At 41.9% G+C, this 20,846-nt stretch overlaps 1 protein-coding gene across 2 annotated transcripts in view; it reads left to right on the top strand.

Annotated features, from left to right (window-relative positions):
* The first annotated feature begins 14,663 nt into the window (after positions 1 to 14,663).
* The window catches only part of si:ch211-178n15.1 (uncharacterized), a 6,449-nt gene continuing 266 nt past the window's right edge, over positions 14,664 to 20,846 (top strand). The window contains exons 1-3 of one of the 2 annotated variants that reach the window (XM_023265662.3): positions 14,664 to 16,410; positions 17,760 to 18,407; positions 20,812 to 20,846. The exon at positions 20,812 to 20,846 is cut by the window's right edge and continues 266 nt beyond it. In XM_023265662.3, coding sequence (XP_023121430.1) covers positions 15,424 to 16,410; positions 17,760 to 18,305 — 1,533 coding nt within the window. In that variant the 5' untranslated portion in view covers positions 14,664 to 15,423 and the 3' untranslated portion in view covers positions 18,306 to 18,407; positions 20,812 to 20,846. Of the gene's footprint in view, positions 16,411 to 17,759; positions 18,408 to 20,808 lie in introns of both variants that reach the window. The other variant, XM_023265663.3, reaches the window with a different exon arrangement.

Below are 20,846 nucleotides of genomic sequence, written 5' to 3'. Positions count from 1 at the left end.
AAAAATATATAAACGTATTCTACGTGGTGCAAATATTGTATTATTTGACCAATTATTGGATCCTTTTTGTCCTTTCTCAGGATTTGATCCAGTTCGATTGCTCAGACTTTTATTGAAATTCAAGTAGTTCAAGTCCAATGAATAGCTTGAAATGGTACAAAGGTAAGTGGGGAAGTGGTGAACTGCCAAAGGTTATAAAAAAGGTAAGGGTTAGGGTTAGGATTAGGGTTAGGGCAGTGGTTCTCAATTTTTTTCTGCCAGGCTCCCCCTCAGAGGACAAAACACTTCCACGCCCCCCAATAACTTTGTGCATATATACAACATATATATATATATATATATATATATATACACATATATATATATATATATATATACATATATATATATATATATATATACATACATATATATATATATATATATATATATATATATATATATATATATATATATATATATATTAGTGCTGTCAAATACGACTTTTAATCAGATTAATCACAGGGTTGCTGTGGATAAATTTTGATTAATCATGATTAAATGTCATTCATTTTTAATCTATATTAATCGCGTTAATTTTGCTTGAGGAAGCAGACTCAAGAAAGAAGGGAATATATCTGCACTTAACACGTTTATTAAACACCTGTGCTTTGGTGAAAAAAAACTCCTTCCTGCAGAGTATGCATATTACTGTAAGTTGGTGGACTATTATTTTTTGTATTCAAAAAGAGGGCCAACGTGTTGTTTAGTGCAGGGGTATTCAACTAAAATTCAAAGAGGTCCAGTCATACACATGTGAATTGCAACTTACAGATTACAGTTTATCTACAAAGGCACAAAACATTCAGTCACAGCTATCTGGAACTGAACAATCTAGTATTTTACTTTAGGATCAAAACAACTTGTCAAGACCTACAAATTATTTAAAATTTACAGTTTTACAAATTTACAATTTACAGTTAATGTCTTCTCTGTAATTTTTACACTTTGCAAAGTCGTCCCACGGGCCGAAATGGACCATCTGTCCAGCCAGTTTTGGACTGCAGACCATATGTTTCACAGCCCTGGTAAAAATAATCAGAGTAGATGAGCCGAGGTGGTGATGTGATCAAGTACGCCGGTGTTCCAATTGCATCTTAATGATACGTTCTTGCGTTCTTGGTAGTCCGTACTTGCCAAGTACAGACTTGCACAACGGCCAGCACAGTTTTTGCGCCATGAAAAACAGGCCGACGTTAAAACAATAGTTCAGCTAATTAGTTCCGCATAGACCGACGTTTTTCTCCCAGTCGCTCGCGCCCCTCTTGTCATGCTTCCGCGTCCCCCTTAGGGGGGCGTTTCCCACTATTTGAGAAGCACTGGGTTAGGGTGAGGGTTAGAGTTGTACAAAATGACCTTTTCAGGGAACAAGAAATGGGTTAACAACTTAAAGCTGTTCTGCAGCAATGGAGGATGATCAAGCCTTGAAAGTTGATGCTACCAAATCCTACAGGTGTCCCAACTTGTCTTGATTACTTACAACCCCGTCTGTCTGAATGTAGTGCTGGAACACACCGTAGCACCATTACCCTTGAGAGCATTATTTGAACAGTATTGTACTGCAGAAAGTAGTGTGAGGAATGGTGAGGAAAAGGTTATTAGCAATAGAAGAGAGGCAGACCATCATAACACTTCAAAATGTAGGTCTTACCTACAGAGAAATTGTGAAGAAAGTCAAACGGTCAGTGAGTACAGTTTTCTTCATCTTCAAAAGGCACTCAGATACTTAAGGAAACTCTGACAGGAAGAGGTCTGGAAGACCCAAAGCCACACCAGAATCAGAAGACAAATTTCTGAGAGTCAACAGCTTGGTGATAGGCGGCTCACAGGACAACAGCTTCAAGCATAACCTAATAGTGGTCGTAGTAAGCAAGTTTCAGTTTCAACTGTGAAGAGAAGACTTGGAGTTGCAGGTTTGACAGGTCAAATTGCAGCAAGAAAGCCATTGCTAAGACGTCAGAAGAAGAAAAAGAGGTTTGCATGGGACATGAAACACCACCAATGGACTACTGAAGACTGGAAGAAGGTATTCTGGACTGACGAATCCAAATATGAAATCTTTGGTTCATCACACAAGATTTTTGTATGCCGTCAAGTAGGTGAAAGGATGGTTCCTCAGTATGTGACATCAATTGTCAAACATGGAGGAGGAGTTGGTGACTCGTACAGAGTGAGAGGTATCCTGAACCAAAATGGCTACCACAGCATTCTGCAGCACCGAAGTATCCTCTGGTATGTGCCTAGTTGGTCAGGGGTTCATCGTACAGCAAGATAATGACCCAAAACATAAGTCCAAGCTATGCCAGAACTACCTTAGGAAAAAGAACAAGATGGTAAGTTTGAAAACATGGAGTGGCAGCACAGTCTCCAGAGTTAAACCCTATGGAGCTGATTTGGGATGAACTGAACAGAAGAGTGAAAGCAAAGCAACTGAGTAAGGCTGTTTCTCAGTCTGGATGTTTTTGCCCAGATGCAGCGTGGTCTCCTTTCAGAGGGCAGGGGGGTGTACAGTTCATGTGCAGGGTGGGTGGGGTCTCAGAGGATGCAGATGGTGGTGTAGATGTCCCTGATGGATGGTAAGCTGCACCCAATTATCCTCCATGCAGACTTTACCACCCTCTGGAGCACCTTCTTCTCTGCTACAGTGCAGCCCCCATAGCACACAGTAAGGCAGGAAGTCAGAGTACTCTCCACCATACAGCTGTAGAAGGACCTGAGAACACCAGAGTCCAGTCCTGCCTTCTTCAGCTTTCTCAGGAAATAGAGGTGCTGTTGGCACCTTGGTGTGCCAGGTGAAGATGTTGGACAGGTGTACCCTGAGGTACTGGACAGAAGAGACCATCTCCACAGTTACATCATTGATGCAGAGAGGCTGCGGGGCAGTTCCAGACGTGTGGAAATCCACAACCATCTCCTTGGTCTTCTGGACATTGAAGATGAGGTTGTTGTCCCTGCATTACTGTACCAGGTGCTCCATCTCTAGCCTGTACACCGATTTGTCTCCATGGGTGATGAGTCCAACCACTACAGTGTCGTCTGCGAACTTCACCACTAGATTGTTCTTTTAGTGTGCTCTGCAGTTGTAGGTCATCAGTGTGTGCAGCAGTGGGCTGAGCACACAGCCCTGGGGTGAGCCAATGTTCAGGACGATGGTGGAGGATGTGATATCATTGATCCTGACATTGATCTGATTCATAGCTAAAATCCAGTTAGATTATTTCTAAATAACCGGATCCAGAGGATGAATCCAAAGGATTCTTCTAGTGCCAACATGAAGTTCCTGATTGTGGTTTTGACTGAAGACACCTTAACTCAATCATGCTTTCCTCATGAAACACATGAAACACAGTAAGCATTTTTCCTGCATTGTTATGTCAGTGCATTGGCATGCTCATATTAGCATTTTGTTTTTATTAAGTTTTTGTTTTTGCTTTACGGTATTTTTGTGTATTTTTTTAAATGCAAAAAAAAATCTATATATCAAAAAGTACTATTATAGAACCTATTACATAACCTTTAACTGGAGGAAAACCTAATAAAATTTCTGTTTTTAAAAAATTTAGAAATTTTTGATAAGAAGAGCCTGCTAAAATACATTTGCAAAAGTATAGTAGTCTCTCAAATATTTTCTTTTTATTTAATCAATGAAACTGGTCATTTATTAAATCAAATTTAGTCGTATAAATGCATTTCTAAAATGAGACACAGCAAGTAATATTTAATGGAAAAAGAAGCAATATTTCTGCAATTTTACATAGATTGTATCATTAAATAGATTTTATCGTTAAATGAGAGATATCTTGTATAATTAAATGTATATCTTGTATATAATTAAATATAATTAGTTTTCACAATTACAATGTTGAATGAATGTGTTTTCATTAGTATCTGTGAGTATAGGTTTTGGTAATGTGTCAAAATACAATTTTGTTTATATTTATTGTTAGATATTCTAAATATTTTCATTTTTTTCACATATGGAAAACATTTTAATTTTGGAGAATTTTAGTATTTTCATGACATGGTTATTTTCCATTTTACAGTCCTTTTGTGGAGCTGCCATTGCCCCCTTTTTTTACAACGTTGTTTCTGCTCTAAGCACGTCGCAATTATCCTCAAATCTATCTTGCAACGCCTCCACCTCCCCCAGTTTACTCATTTATTTTTCCTAAAATATAACATGAGAAGATTTTCAATAATCCCTTTAGTAAATGAAGCTAATGGTTCTGTACAGATACAGACATAAATGGTAAATAATACTACACTGTTCCCTTGCTTCATTGTGTCCAAGTACCTGCTGTCAAAGGAGCCCTTAACAGATCACTTACTGAAAACGTACCAAACATGTACCATTTTTATGGAACATTTTCAAAAGTCTTTGTTCATCCCTTGTCTCTTCAGCAGTTGTATCCCTGAAAGCCTGTCTGTAACATGCTGACCTTCACACTGTTGTCTCAAATGGAACATTTCTCTAAATACATCAGAGCAAAAAATCTGCTCCTGTCAGTCATTGCAAAATGTTTAGAAGTGCACCAAATACGTGATTTAGAGCAAATATACACATGGAATATAGGCCTGTAATTGTTGCATGGCTCTTATGATAAAATAAAGCAGAATTTTAAGACAGTGTTGATATTGAACAACAGCTTCATTCTTAGCTTTCAGTTGTTAAGCACAGATTTTATTTTTCCATTTTTCTGGATAATAAAAAGGAACTTTAATACTTTAAATATGTCCCCCCCACCCCCATCCCCACCCCCACCCCCCCAAGACTTTAACTTGTAATTAAATATTTTTACACTGTCTTATTTAAAAGATCTGAATACTTCTTTCACCATTTGAAAAATGTCATATACATGTAGTCAATGGACTTTGGCAGTGGTCGTTTCAGATTTTCCACACTGGACTAATAACCAAAGCCTGTGGCGTTGTACTGTTTAATGAACAACGTGATGTGGGATTAACTGGGTCAGTATATGGTGGGACTACTGCAGGTCACATCTGAATCAAAAGAAGTGAGACTCTGCTATCCTTTCTGCTGGCTCCCAAGCTGAGATGACGCCAGGGCAGGCTTTAATGTCCCACACTCACATGAAAAGCTGTTTATTTCCCAGATGAAATACTTTAATGGTAGGAGCCAGACTACTCAATGGGATGTGTTTATTTTGAGTTTTAATGTCATGCTGCAGCACCTGCCAGGGTTGTTTTGTTTGAGTCTGGACTACACTTCATTGAACTTATTATCTGTCATACAGGATCTTGACCTCTGGACTGCTGGATCTTGATATGACTGAATGCTAAATGAGTGCCTTTATGATTAGGATGTCAATATGTTGGTTGGTCTATTTATAAAGAGAATGTAGCACATCAAGTGGGAGATGTGATGCTGTGTGTCAAACACTTTTCTTCACATTTTCTGCATTCTGGTGAATTTTCATGCAGCAATTTATGCCTTCTTGGAATTTGTCTGTATTGTTGCTGTCGTTGAGTAATGCTATAGCAACTTTTCAAAATATGAGACCTTTGCTTCCTTCATGTTTTTATTGCAAGGGTCAAATACATGTGCTCTAAACAGTGATGAGGCTGGATGCCTTGTGTCCCACCTAAAATGTATACCTTTGTAGTCATGGTTTGAAGTGTGTCTCAGCAACTATTGAATGCCTTGTTGATCCTGTAGCTTTCCTCTCGCCCATCGTCAGGGCAATATTTTAATTTGTTCAATTCTTTACTTTCTGCCTTCATTCTTACAAGTCAACACCTTCAGCCTCAGCTACACCTCGTTTAATGCTGACAACATACAAACATGCGAAACTAAGCTGGTAAACACGGTGAAGCACATACCTGCTAACATCAGCATGCCAGTATTATCACTGTGAGCGCATTAGTGTGCTGATGTCAGAATTTGGCTGAAAGCACTAGACACATAGATATGGTGTTTACATCAAGCTGCTTGCATATAGTCCTGTTCAGCCTCACCTACTGTATATAGTGGTACATACAGCCTATACAAGCTGTAGTGGTAACTTAGTATAGACTACACTAAGTTACATTATCAACATGTAACTGAGTGCAGAGGGTTTTCGGCAGTTGATCTCAGTACGTTCATTCCTAACAATGTTAAATTTGGAGGACAGTCTTTTAGAGAAGAACAAGATTTGTGCTGCTGCTGGTCTTGATGTGGTCACAGCACATGCTTTCTCTTCCGCCTACATGTGGTCTTAGAATTGCCTCGCACAATCTGAATATAGCCTTGCTCTTGTCTTTTAGTGCTGTCAGAGCATAGCTGGTAAACTCCTCTCCTGTGTCTGCCATCTGTCTTTTCCTCCTCCCTTGTTGCCATTGAAGAGCCAGGTAAAACAAGTGTTTTACTTCTCTGCACTTTGTCCCTGTGGCAAGCGCAGTCTCATGCTAACAGAGCAAAATGAATCATTTCGCTTCCATTTTCTTCCTGTCAACCATGGCAACAGCTTTCTGTGTGCCATCTCAGCTGTGCTTCTCAAGGCAACACTTGCTCTCCCCTGTCATTATCCTGTCCATTAGTGCTTTTTACCATTGTTATTTGGATTTTAGGCTTTTTCTCAACAACTGACTCTTAGGTGGTGTCCTTGATACTTGGCACATAAAGACAAATTAGCCACAGCACCCTGAGGTCTTTCACGGACTGTGCAGATTCATTTTCTGTGCAGCGTATTGTGAAATAAATTGTATGAAATAATGACTGACCGTGCAAACCCATCTCAAGGACTTCAAGCTATAACTTTAATTTCCAACCTAATAAGAGAGATGAAAATGCATGAACTAACTTTTCTCTTTTCATTTTTTAATCTGGCTCAAAGACTTCATTATTGAAATAAGCCATTTGCCTTATTTTTTTCTTTTAAGTCCTTTGAAACAAGAGCACAGTGTCTCTCAGCTTCAAATGTCACTTAAAACCCAGAATAACTTATCTTATGAATGAAATGCATGATTTAGCATTTTTATTGCACAATGATGCAACTGGGTTTCTTGGCTCGAAAACAGGAATTGTTTTATAATCCTCTTTGGAAACAATGTAACCATTGTGTTCTCTAAATGCAGGACCTCCATTAACACACTGAACACTGATATTAGAAATGACCTCAGTGGGTATTAGATCCAAAGCGGTCTTCTGTAAAACAGGCTAGACACTGTCACAAGTCACTACTACACAGTGAGATATCACTTCTGACTGCACTTTTTCTGGCTACCTTCTCTTATCATCTTTAAAAAACTGCTGGAGGGGAATCTATATGAGTAAGTATGAATTGTACCCATTTTGGATGCTTTACACACACCATCGGTCAGGTTTTCCACCATTAAAAGTGTAATCTCATTTTAAGGTGAGATGGAAATTTTTACTTGCTATTCCATGGTGATGGTGGCTTCTCAGGAAATGCAATAATGTTCTCTCAATAGGAGATCAGTTTGGAGTGGAACTAGATTGACCTCATCTGCAGATGTAGAAGCTGTTTGTCATCATGAAAGCATTCTGTGGGCTCGAGTTTTTTTGTATTTGACAAACAACATAAAAAGAGGCAAGATCTATTTTCTGTCACCGACCTAAAATAAATATGATCTTTTTTAAGGTTTTTAATGAGAAGATGGATAAAGAGAAACATACAATACTGCAATGTCACAAACATGCTCCTCATACATTATACATTCACTTTACATTAAAGCACTGATGTGAGAAGCTGCATGAATGATTAGATTTTCTCAGGACTCCTCTCGAGGAGCTTTTTAACTACCTCGGCGACCTCTGCCACAGATATGGACAAAGATTCCGCTGAGTCTTCAGGCTCTGCCTCCCCCACAGAGCACGTGTTTACTAGGTTCAGGAGTTCCTCAAAGCGCTCTTTCCACCGCCCAACAATATCCCCAGTACGGGTCAACAGTTCTCCCCCGCCTGTACACAGCCTGAGCAAAGCCCTGCCTCCCCTTCCTGACGTGTTGGATGGTTTGCCAGAACCTCCTTGAGGCCAACCCAGTGTCCTTCTCCATAGCCTCCCTGAACTCCTCCCACACCAAAATTTTTGCTTCTGTGACTGCCGTAGCTGCCCTTTTGGCCAACCGCTACCCGTCGGCTGCTTCAGGAGACCCCCGAGCAAGCCAAGCCCAAAAGGCCTGATTCTTCAGCCTGATGGCTTCCCTCACCGCTGGTGTCCAACAGAGGGTTCTTGAGTTGCCGCTGCAACAGGCACCAGTGACCTTCAGGCCACACCTTCTAACAGCTGCCTCTGCAATGGAGGCTTTGAACATGGCCCACTCAGATTCCATGTCCCCAACCTCCCCCGGGATGCAGGAGAAACTCTTCTAGAGGTGGGAATTGAAAACTCCACAACAGTGTCCTCTGCCAGACGTCCCCAGTTCACCCTCACTATGCGTTTGGGTTTACCAGGTCTGTCCGGCAGCCTTCCCCGCCATTGGATCCAACTCACCACCAAGAGGTGATCAGTTGACAGCTCTGCGCCTCTCTCCACCCGAGTGTCCAAGGCATACGGCTGCACGTCTGATGATACGACTATGAAGTCGATCATCGACCTTTGGCCTAAGGTGCTCTTGTACCAAGTACACTCATGAGCAACTTTATGTTTGAACATGGTGTTTGTTATGGCCAGTCTATGACTAGCACAGAAGTCCAATAACAGAACACAGCTCGAGTTCAGATCGGGCAGGCCATTTGTCCCAATTACCCCCCTCCAGGTTTCTCCATCATTGCCCACGTGAGCAATGAAGTCCCCCAGGAGAACTATGGAGTCCCCAGGCATACCCCTTCCAGGACACCACCCAGAGACTCCAAGAAGGCCGAGTACTCCGAACTGCTGTTGGGTGCATAAGCACAAACAACAGTCAGAGCTTTCCCCTCTGCAACATGAAGTCGCAGAGAGGCGACCCTCTTGTTCTCCGGGGAGAACTCCAACAAAACGGCGCTCAGCCTGGGGCTTGTGAGTATCCCCACACCCGTCCGGCACCTCTCACCCTGGGCGGCTCCGGAAAAGGAGAGAGTCCAACCCGTCTTCAGGATTCTGATTCCGGAACCCTTGCTATGCGTGGAGGTGAGCCCAACTATATCTCGCCGGTATCACTCCACCTCCCGCACCAGCTCGGGTTCCTTCCCCACCAGTGAGGTGACGTTCCATGTCCCCAAGGATAGTCTACGCCAGGGGTCCACCAGGGGTCGGTGCACCTAGACGCCCACTCCTGCCTACAGCCTGGTTGGCATAGCACCTGACCCCGATTTCCTTCCCGGTGGGTGGTGGGCCCATCGGGCGGCGACTCCGTGTTACTTTTTCGGGCTGTGCCCGACCGAGCCCCACGGGGCCCCAAGGCTTGGCCACCAGGTGCTCTCTGACGAGCTCCCCCCCAGACCTGTCTCCAGGGAGAGGCCCCGGTTTCCCTGGTCTGGGCGAGGTAGCGGCTTTCCCTCTTGAGTGCTGTCATCAGGGTTTTCTGAACGGCATTTATTTTACTATAAAATCTTGTAAGGCTGCCTCTTTTATAGAAACAGTGGAGATCTTTTGCTCATTTACTAGACAAAAAAGTTTGGAAGAGCATATTTGTTGTCTCAAAGTATGGCACAGAAAAACATGTTTGAAATTAAAAGTTCATTCTTAACCTTGGGGACAGCAATTGAAAAAACTACGTCACCACATGGTCTACATAGCAGCTCTTCTGGAAGTTGTGTTTACAGTATCTTAATCAACAAATGAAATTTGCCCACTTTTCATGGAATGTTTGATTTTCAGGTTTTCCCTCTATTCTCAAACATTGTGATTGTAACAACTGGGTAAACTCCATCTGATCATGAGATATGGTCAAAATCTCTACTGCAAAATGGATCTTGTAGTGAGTTTGGTTTGTCAAATTATTATTTTTAGTACCAATCTCCATGTGTGCAGCATGAAGATATAGATTTTTCAGTCTGGCTGCCCACTGTTCCTCCAATGTCCACTTGAGACTAGCTACAAAAGTGAGTTATTCCCCATAGACCCCCATGTTAAAATGTCCAACTTTACAACAGAAATGAACTTGTTTGCAGCCAATGATTTGGATCTCCATAGCTAATTTGCCTCTCCAAGACAACTGTCTGGGTGATGAATTTTTATTTACATTTATTGGCCACTTTATTAGAAACATCTGTTCATTTGCTTGTTAACACAAATAGCTAATTAGACAATCACATGGCTGCAACTCAATGCATTTAGGCATGCAGACATGGATCACAACAACTTGCTGAAGTTCAAAGTGAGCACCAGAATAGGGAAGAAAAGGGATTTAATTAACTTTGAATGTGGCATGGCCGTTGGTGCCAGACGGGCTGGTCTAAGTATTTCAGAAACTGCTGATCTACTGGGATTTTCATACGCAACCATCTCTAGGGTTTACAGAGAACGTTCAGAAAAAGAGAAAATATCCAGTGAGCAGTGGTTGTGTGGATGAAAATGTCTTGTTGATGTGAGAGGTCAGAGGAGAATGGGAAGACTGGTTGGAGATGATGGAAAGGCAACAGTAACTCAAATCACCAGTCGTTACCAAGGAATGCAGAATACCATCTCTGAAGGACAACACGTCCAACCTTGAAGAAGATGGGCTACAGCAGCAGAAGATGAGACTGGGTGCCACTCTTGTCAGCTAAGAACAAGAAACTGAAGGTATAATTCACACACGCTCACCAAATTGGACAATAGAAGATTGGAAAGATGTTGCCTGGTCTGATGAGTCTCGATTCCAGCTGTGACATTCAAATAGCACGGTCAGACTTTGGCGTAAACAGCATGAAAGCATGGATCCATCCTACCTTGTATCAACGGTTCAGGCTGGTGGTAGCCAGATAGTACCAATTGAGCATGGTTTAAATGCCACAGCCTACCTGAGTATTGTTGCTAACCATGTCCACCCCTTTTTGACCACAGTGGATCATCTTCTGATGACTACTTCCAGCGGATAATGTTCCATGTCACAAACCTCAAATAATCTCAAACTGGTTTCTTGAACATGACAATGAGTTCACTGTACTCCAGTGGCCTCCACAGTCACCAGATCTCAATCCAACAGAGCACCTTTGGGATGTGGTGGAACAGGAGATTTTCATCATGGATGGACAAATCTGCAGCAACTGCGTGATGCTATCATGTCAATATGGATCAAAATCTCTGAGGAATGTTTCCAGCACCTTGTTGAAAGTGTGCCACAAAGAATTAAGGCAGTTCTGAAGGCAAAAGGGGTCCAACCTTTTACTAGCAAGGTATACCTAGTAAAATGGCCATTGAGTGTAAGTCACACTTTTGAATTGTGTTAAGGCATTAAAAGTTAAATGTAATTAAAGGTGGGCTCTCACCGTTGCCGAGACAGCAGCAATGAGAGACACCACACTGAGATTAAAATCACTGTTAAAGAAACCTGTGGGTAAAATCATGGAAAGGTTCATTCAATCTATGGTTTAACTTCCTAAGTCATAGATACTTTCACCCCAAAACTTGCACCCAACAGAACATTTGAAAGACACAAATGCATATAAACCTTAGCAAAAGGGAATATGCTGTACATACTCTATTATAATGAACATCATACAACAAAAACTGAAAACTAGATGTTGGACATAATAAACTATTGACTAATTATTGATTTAGGAAAAAGGGGGTACAAATGAGGTTGGTTATTCAAACATAACATGATAAGCTGCTCTATAAATTGTTGGGCCCCATCTACAAATGATCTCTCTCTTTTAGTTTTAGATGCAGTCTAGTGACTTGGGGTATTTGACCATATTCTGATGATTGCAAACCAAATGAAGAATAATGTAGCTTTAAATAGTCAGCAATGTACTCCAGAGCTTTTAGGTAATTAAAAGGAATTTGAAGTCAATGTAACACTCGGAAAGCTAATTTAATGAGGCTTAAACTAACTTCTACAGTGCAGGAAAAAACATTATTTATATCACATCTCTTTTCACATTAAAGCATTACAAACACTTTGCTTGTTGTGTGATGTTATTATCTGGGTCTGAGCACCCACAGTAGGGTAAAGGGGCCACACACCATCTGACACAATCTTGACAACATATTGAGCTCCTGTTATAGGCTCATTTAGAAGTATCCATATGTGCTAATTAGGTCATCTTGACTATAGCGAGGACAGGAGAGTTCAAAGTAGCAGAGTGGTGAAGTGTGGCTCCTATTCTCTACTCCGTGGTTGCCCTGCAGTAATGCAATGAAGCGGCAGAAGGGCAGGCCAACACAAAACAGTGTGATGTAAGAGCTGCACAAGCTGGGAACTTTCTGAGGCAACATGCACACATAAACTACACCCGTCTATATGTATCTGTGCATACGCTATGACAACTACAACCTTTGATATTTCTTTTACAGCCTGCAGACAAAAATGTGACTGAGGAACCCCTCCTGAGAAATGCTGAGATCAAGATGACAGGCTGAGGTGTTGCTCCGACTCCTCTTATCGACTTCCTTGTCTTTCAGTATGGATTGTATGAATGCATATGTATGAGATAGATAGAGCTGTAGTGCAGTTCTCATATTAATGTTGGGGAAATATCCCAAAATATCCTATGCAGGTATGAATATTGCTAATATTCTACTCAAGTCAAGGAAAAGAAATAAGAACAAAAATAAGAAATGTTCAAAGTGAATTGTGCAGTTGCAAAGAGGTTTAAAAACACAATTAACTAAAATTAGAGAAGAGAAATAAAGTCAAGCCAGACTGCTTTTCTTATTTAACTGATTGATGTTTTATGATGGACCAGTAACATACAAAGTTTGTGCAGAGGCAGTCAAAATGTGAGACTGTAGCATATAGTTAACTTACATCATTGGTAGGCAAACATAGGAGATTTTGCCCTACAGTTCATAACATGCATCGATCCTTTTAATATCTCTAGATGCTTCAACCCATCCATCCATCTATTATCTATACACCGCTTAATCCTCATTAGAGTCACAGGGATGCTGGAGTCTATCCCAGCTAACATAGGGTGAAGGCAGGGGACACCCTGGACAGGTCAGCAGTCTATCACAGGGCTATACATAGAGACAAACAATCACACTCACATTCATACCTACGGACAATTTAGAATCACTAATTAACCTCAGCATGTCTTTGAAAGAAGCCTGAGAACCCGGAGAAAACCCATGAATGCACAGGGAGAACATGCAAACTCCCTACAGAAAGATCCCAGGCCCAGGCCGGTACACAAACTGGGGATTTTCTAGTTGTGAGGTGACAACCACCAATCCACTGTGCAGCCTAAATGGAGAGCAAATCCATATTTTTATGTCAACAATGTCACATGACTGCTCGTATTTGAAAGCTGCTGTTCATAGTCATTAACCTACAAAAAATAAACTGCTCTGGATTTTAATGCCATCTTCTTTATTTAGCTATCTTTAACAATTACTGTCCACTTTCAGTCAGATAAAGCTAGCAACTAGCTGATGACCATAGCAGAGATATTAGGAGTTGGTAGAGACCAAAACGTAGCTAAAAGCAGTCTTAAATATGTTCACCAGAGAGCTGGGCCTGGGATCTTTCTGTGTGGAGTTTACATGTTCTCCCTTTGCATGCATGGCTTTTCACCGGGTTCTCCAGCTTCATCCTGCAGTACAAAAATATGTTGAGGTTAATTGATAATTCTAAATTGTCCGTAAGTGTGAATGTGAGTGTGATTGTTTGTCTCTGTGTAGCCCTGTGATAGACTGGTGACCTGTCTAGGGTGTCCCCTGCCTTCACCCTAAATCAGTTGGGATAGACTCCAGCATCCCTGCGACCCTAATGAGGATTAAGCATGTATAGATAATGGATGTATATATATATATATATATATATATATATATATATATATATATATATATATATATATATCACCTCAGCTGTATTTCATCTACAACAACAGTCTTTCTCACTAGCCTGCTCATCCTCCAGCTGGAACGAATGAATTGCTCTCATCTTCCTCTGCTGTTATTCTCAGTAGTTCCTTTTCACAATCCATTGTTTTCAAAGCTCCAGATTTTTTCTTTGAAAATAAATGCCTAGCTTTCCCTAGTCAGTGTGGACAAAGAACCGCAACACAGGCGTGTTATGCTATTTTGGAAAGAGGGAGAGATCTTGATTGCTCATCCTACTTAATTTTGCTTTTGTTTTTTTTTTTGCTCCATTCATCTGAAGATTATGGTTATCTTTAGTGAGAGGAAACTGACGTATAATGAAGCAGATGATGAATTCAACAAAACTGCAGCACATTTCTGACAGAGTGCCATTTAAGTGGCATTTAATCACTATTGCATGGACTGAAGTGGAACGTATACTTACCTCCACAGCTGCTATACTGTCTGTGTTGCCTCAGCAGAGTGAAGTTTTGCTCAACTGTTGAGGTGAAGTCATTTTAACTGAGACAATGACAGAGACAGAAGAGGCAAAGGACAAAGGGAGGAAGAAATTGGTGGTGAGAGAGGTAGAGAAAATGAAAAATGCTCTCCTTGTACAACAGCAGTGGCTCCGTCTCCTTGACTCAGAGTGCTGTCTACTCTCTGTCTGTGTATGTTAGAAACCCCACCTCCTCTAGTGCTTCTCTCCTCCCCTCCCCTTCTCTCTCAGTCTCTGGCCGAGGAATCCCAGGCAGGGTTTAATTGTAGAGTGCAAAGCCTTTAGTTTGGCTAATGAGCTCAGCACTGGAGCTAGGACTCTTTCACACACTCATTGGGAGACAGAAACCTATGTGGAGTCCTTCACCGGAGGAGCCTCACACAGCTGCTGGATTTCATGTGGTGGGGAAAGAAGAAATTCTCAGATTAAGGTACAGCCGTGTATGTGGGAGAATATACCAGAGGCAAGAGACGGAGTTAGAGGTGGAGAAAGAGAGGAGAGCGGGAGAGGGGAGGGAAGGAAACGGGAAATACACTGCCAGAGAGAGAGAGAGAGAGAGAGAGAGAGAGAGAGAGAGACTGGAAGCCTGCAGCAGCAAATGAGACAGAACAACGAGGCGGGAGAGGTAGAAAGGGAGACAGAGAGGGAGGGAGGTGGAGAGGGGCCCCGTGTAGGAGAGAGGGCTACAGGGTGAGGAAGACGAAGGAGCAAGAAAAAGTTAGGTGAAGTAAGAGAAGGAGGACTCGGGGAAAGTACGGACCCATAGGTTAACAACTACAGGAGAGAAGAAGGGAAACAACAGACAGGAAGGAAGGGGAGGGAGAAGTCTTGGGCAGAGAGTAAAAAAAGAGCTGGAGAAAAGTTTTCTTGTGGGAAGACGCAGATGAGGAAAACAGAGTGAGCGAATGACTGGGCTGGAGAGAGCTGGGAGGGGAGAAAACCAGTTGTTTTCTAAGGCGTTTTCTACATAATCTCAGGACGTTTTTGGACATGTACACAGAAGGCGCACAAACAACGGGACACCACCGATTTCTTCAGCACAACAACACCCCCACCCCCTGCCCCTGCCAGCACTGCATCCACTATGAGCAGCCATACGGCCATCACGGTGGGCCGGGATACAAACCAACATCAGCCATACAAACGGACCACCCATCGCTGGACTGCAGGGGAGACATCCAGGCTCCTCGGGTTAAAGACGTAGGAGACAGAGCTGAAAGAAGGGGTCATTGCAGCCCACAGAGAAGGCCTGTGTTTGCAGGGCCGGGCCCTTACAGCCACTCAGAAGACTTGAGCCAAGTCTGCCCCTGGAAATTGAACCCTGCCCAGTGGAACTACCCACTAGAGCCTGGGGTGAGACATTATTCATCTGTCAGAGAACAGTGTGGCTGCGTAGTGCACAGCGACACCAGGGCACACCCGTTCAACGCTGGAATACCACATCCTCTTCCTCATCTTCAGGTCAAAGGTCAAAGATACAGGCACAGGAGGACTATCAGCTATGTCGCTGTGGATGAGGAGCAAAGCTGTGGATGCAAATCTGAGAGCTTCCACTTGGAGCTACACAATCCCCAGCTGGGACATTTGCACATGCCGAATGGCCACTGTAGGCTGAGACCTGTGTTCTTTGAGGGAGGAGAGGAAAGAGATAGCCATCAGGACCAGGGCAGACTGAAGGGTGGATCAGAGGAGGGTTTTAATGGATGTGGTGGGTCTCATAAAGCCTTCTTCCCCACTGAGGTTCCACAAAAGCATCTGACCCAAAGCAGACGGAAGGGGTCCTACGTCCCTCCCACAGGCATCACTAGTCCAGAAACCTCAAAATCAACAGCCAACAATGACCACCAGCACCAGGATTTGCAAGTGGCAAAGCAGAGGAGAAGGCAAGATTCAGTAAGGGATCAAATCCGACAAGTGGTGACAGATCTGGAGGACGTGTTGGGGGGTTTGAAGCAAGTTCACATTGAGATGAAAGAGGTAGGAGGGTCTATCATTACAGATGTTTAATCGTGTCTAGCAGGTGTCTAATCATGACAGTCTTGTGTAGATGTCCTAGCCTTTCATCAGTTCCCCCCTGGATACTGTGACATTTAAAATGATTAACACAAAGCTCAGATTCTGACTGAATGACCCACAGTGCAGAACAGCCTGACACAGGTAGGGCGTCTGTCTGTGTATGTTCATGAGAGCATGTCAACATGTGTAAGTACGCATGCTGACCGTATTGTTTGTGACTCAGTCATCATCTCTTACTGAGACGGTGATTGAAAACGATTTGCACTGACTTTTTGCAGAACGCTGCTGAAATTGGCAGTGTTCCGGCCAGTGCATTAAAAAGCCTGGGTAGAGACTGTTACTAAATTATGCCTTGCTCTTACAGTATCTATTTTGCATGCAGCTGTAGAATAGCATTGATTCATAGCTGAATGCATTTGTGCAAGGCCTGACATTTTACTGTTACATATAAAAACCTCAGTAATTGGGAATTGACACAGTTGGAAACCAATAGATCCAAAAAACAGCTTGGATTTGTGCAGTTGGTTAAATTGTTGATTATTGCTTCAATCAATAACAAACTTGTGGTTAGAAATACAGTTTTGCAGCAGTGTAAGAAGTACTGAGATCCCTTAGGTGCAAAATGTAAAAACATTTCATTGTGCGTAAATGTACTGCTTCACAATCCCACCTAAGTCAAACTGTGGCCTTAATTTTCTACAACTATCAAAATAAAAAAATATTCAGCCTTTAAAATGTAATATTATCAGCTATTACATTATTATATTGTCTATAGTAATGTCTTTAAATGCCATTTTATTATTTTGATTGGTTAAGATGGAGCTAATGTTAAAAATGTAGCAAAATATGAAATTTTGACTTAGTACAGTAGTTTCTGAAGTAGGGGTCAGGTCCTTCCAAAGGGTCACAAAATCAGTCCAAGCAGTCAGAACATGATCAATAGGTTACAGTAAGAAAAAAGAAAACTTTAAGTTCTACTACAGAAACTTTTGTTTCTGTGTTAAATATTGGAGAACTTTACCACTTGTCAATACAAATGGGTCACAAACATTTGAGATATAACAAGGACCCACAACCAGACAGAGTTTTCTGTGAAGGACAACAACCAAAAAACAGGTTTAACTTTTGGTAATGTTTCATATTTTAATAGCGTATAATATGTTTTTTAATGTATCTTAAAGTACAGTCGATAACTAAAGTTGCTGAGGACTTTGAGAATGAACTGAATTGAATGTTTATATACTAATAAAGTGGTATGTCTCAATTTGCACTTCAGTTTTGTTGTATTCACTCTCTATATTATCATTCAGGTGGTGGACCAGATTGATCGTCTTACAGCCAGTATCGACCTCAGTGAGGAGGTGCCCTCCATTACTCAGGGGTCAGCCAATAACTTGCAAGACTCTGCTCATTTAGGAGACCTCAGGGTGGCTCCGCTGCCCAATCACAAACCTACTTCAGTTCAAGCATCACAACACATCGATGAAGATCGCATCATCCTCAGAACTAACTCTCCCTCCCCTGTCCACATGGCATCAGTTGTCAAAACCAGCCGCTTCACCCCTCCCAGTCTCAATAAGGATGTCAGTCACGAAAGGGCAAGCGTAAACGGCCACCCGCCTCACCTGTACCCTCCCAGAGACTCCAACCACAGTGGTCAAACCCGGCTAGAACTCCACCCACCGACCCTAGACCCTAAGGTCATCATAGGGAACAGCACCTCCTACCCAAGAACTCAAAAGCCTCCACCTTACCCCCAAAACGGTCGGTGTGGGAAGGGTGTATATGCACCTTCCAAGCCTGCGAGGACCCCTGCCAACCCTGGGAGAGGCTGTCAGAGCACCAGCATGGTGTGAAGGAGGGGGGTGGTCTGCCCCAGTGCCACGGGGGCCTGAAACATGAGACCCTGCTGCAGTGAGTGGAGGTCAGAGAGGGACCAGGCAGGGGAACAACTCATGGTAGGTTCAGAGGGCTTTTTCTTCTCTCTCCTCTTTTACAGTGTTGATGTTTGTGTTAGTGCATGCAGCTGATGACGTGTGCTGTGTTTACTGGCAGCATAGTGTTCAAAGTCAGGAAATGAATTCCAGTGTTCCTCCCTGTTACAAAAAAGATGTATGCGTTTGATGTATGTGTGTGTGTGTGTGTGTGTGTGTGTGTGTGTGTGCGGTGTCTGTGTGTGGGCAGCGGTGGAGGGGGCGTAATGTGTCTGCTTTTGTTGATGTCACATGATTTCCCACTCTTCACCACACTGCAAAAAGTGCCTGTCTTGGCAAGAGAGGAAAGAAAATTTCATTCATTGAAGTAAAATTCTGCTTTTATGGGTCAATATGAGAAATTTCTGATCTTGAAAACAAGATTAGCTGCAAATTATTACAACAGTATACTTTCACAATTACTGAAGCCTACCATCCTGTTGTTTTGGCTTTTTGATATATTACATCAATCTGTTGAATCTGAAAGCAGAAGCCAGATAAAATCTTAGGGCAGACTTTTTTTTTGCAGTGTAACTGAGTCATAACTTCGAAGGAACTGAGACTTGGCAGGAGCTCAGTGGTATTTGGCAAAAGAAGACCCCATAGCTGCTTGACTCCAATCATGTGACACAAAAAAACATCATTATATTTACAGGATGATCATAGCTCTGACTCAAAATTGGCATAATTTACTGTTAGGGATTGATGAGGAGGTACTGAGCCTTTCTTCTCGTGCCACAGTCAGATGTATCATTACTGACAGTGAGCTAGAAGCAGACTTAATAACAAGATGGCATCTGTGAAAAAGTCCCTGTAGCAGAAGTGAAAAATTAAGCATGATACATACAGTTAAGTATGAGTCCACCTTTACAGATGCTGCAGATACAGACATGCATGTTTCTGTACTTCCCTCTTGTGCAGACTATGCGTAACTGCAATCTATTTTTCTGGCCTTTCGGAGTTGGGCAAGCACAATCTGGTTTTAATCATAAAACCCCCTGGCTCCATGCCAGAACAGAGTGAGGCAAACTCTTGGTATATTTGTTACGTCCATATAAACAGGAGCACCCCTACACAACAAATCAGCTCTCCACATATTGCTGCAGGGACAGACGCGCTTCCAAGGCTGCAGCCTTCAGGTTGAGACTGGCAGACAGAGGAAACAGGTCAAAAATGTGCATGTCCCTGAACTTTTCATTTATTTGAATATTGGTTATGTAATGTTGCTTCTTTGTTTAACACTGTCCTTTCAAAGTTTTTAAATCACCAATACTGTTGGCATTTCAAAGGCTTGAATCATCTGAATTAGTCACCTCAGTCAGGTTCAATGTTTAAATGGCACAAGACACTTGTAAAGAAATCCCATTGCACACTAAAATGCTTTCCTTCCACACTTCTTCTTAATTTTTTTTTGTAAGGTTTAAAGAATCCCTAAAATTTTTTTCAGGTTTAACATTTAATTTAGGTTGTATTCACATGCAAAAGTGAGGAATGAAAAAAATGATCAAAAGCTAGTTAGCAGTACAAGATGCACACTTATTAATATCATAGGATCACAATTACCAAATGTGTGTGTGTAGCCTAAAACAGCATTCATTTGATCTCAACAGATAAACAGAAGAAAATAAGAAGAAGCGGACTCAGATGTTAATAATAAATGCATGGCTTTCAGTAGGGTCTTCAAACCATTTGGTGCTCGGACCTTAATTACAAAGTTTGCTACTTATATTACAGCCACAGCTGGATTACTGACGGGCAGAAGTTAGAAGTGCGTCCAATTCAAATTTTGTTGTATGATTGTATGAGTGAATGATTCTACTTAAATGTGTGTTTAATCGACTTACCTCAAACTAATTTATACACAGTAAAACAGTACGTCAGATAGCATTCCAGCGCTGGTTGCCTTCTGGATACTTGATGAGTGGGCACTGTGCTACTTACATACAAGTCTTCATATTTTATTGCTTTATTTTTTATACTTGCCAGCAACTTTAATTTTTTTCCCTTATGTTCTGTTTTTTTGACTCATTGCTGATGATGTGTGGAGATTTATTAAAAAGAATAACGTTTCCTGCATCTACTTTCCAAAAATGGCCTTACTCTCAAGGTCTAAACTTTTTTGAGGTCATTACAAAGGCAGAAGCTCTTGCCATATGCTTAAATAAAAGTCTGATTTACAGTGCTCATTCATAAGCAAGGCAACATGACTCGACTCACAAGGACACGTTCTGTTTCTGTGGCTCTGTTATTGAAAGAGGCTACAGGAAAATCCTTGAGACACAGTTTGCATGTACAGTATCTGATTGAGGAGCAGCACTGAGTGTCAGTGACTGAGTTCTGAATTGATATCATTTTTTTCCCCTTACTTTCTCTGATATGTTTTCAGCAGGAGCTGATGCCACTGAGACAAGCTGTCAGCTGGTG

This window comes from Amphiprion ocellaris, chromosome 10 (genome assembly GCF_022539595.1).
Source record: "Amphiprion ocellaris isolate individual 3 ecotype Okinawa chromosome 10, ASM2253959v1, whole genome shotgun sequence".
NCBI lineage: Eukaryota > Metazoa > Chordata > Actinopteri > Pomacentridae > Amphiprion > Amphiprion ocellaris.
This window is presented reverse-complemented; position numbering and strand designations above follow the sequence as displayed.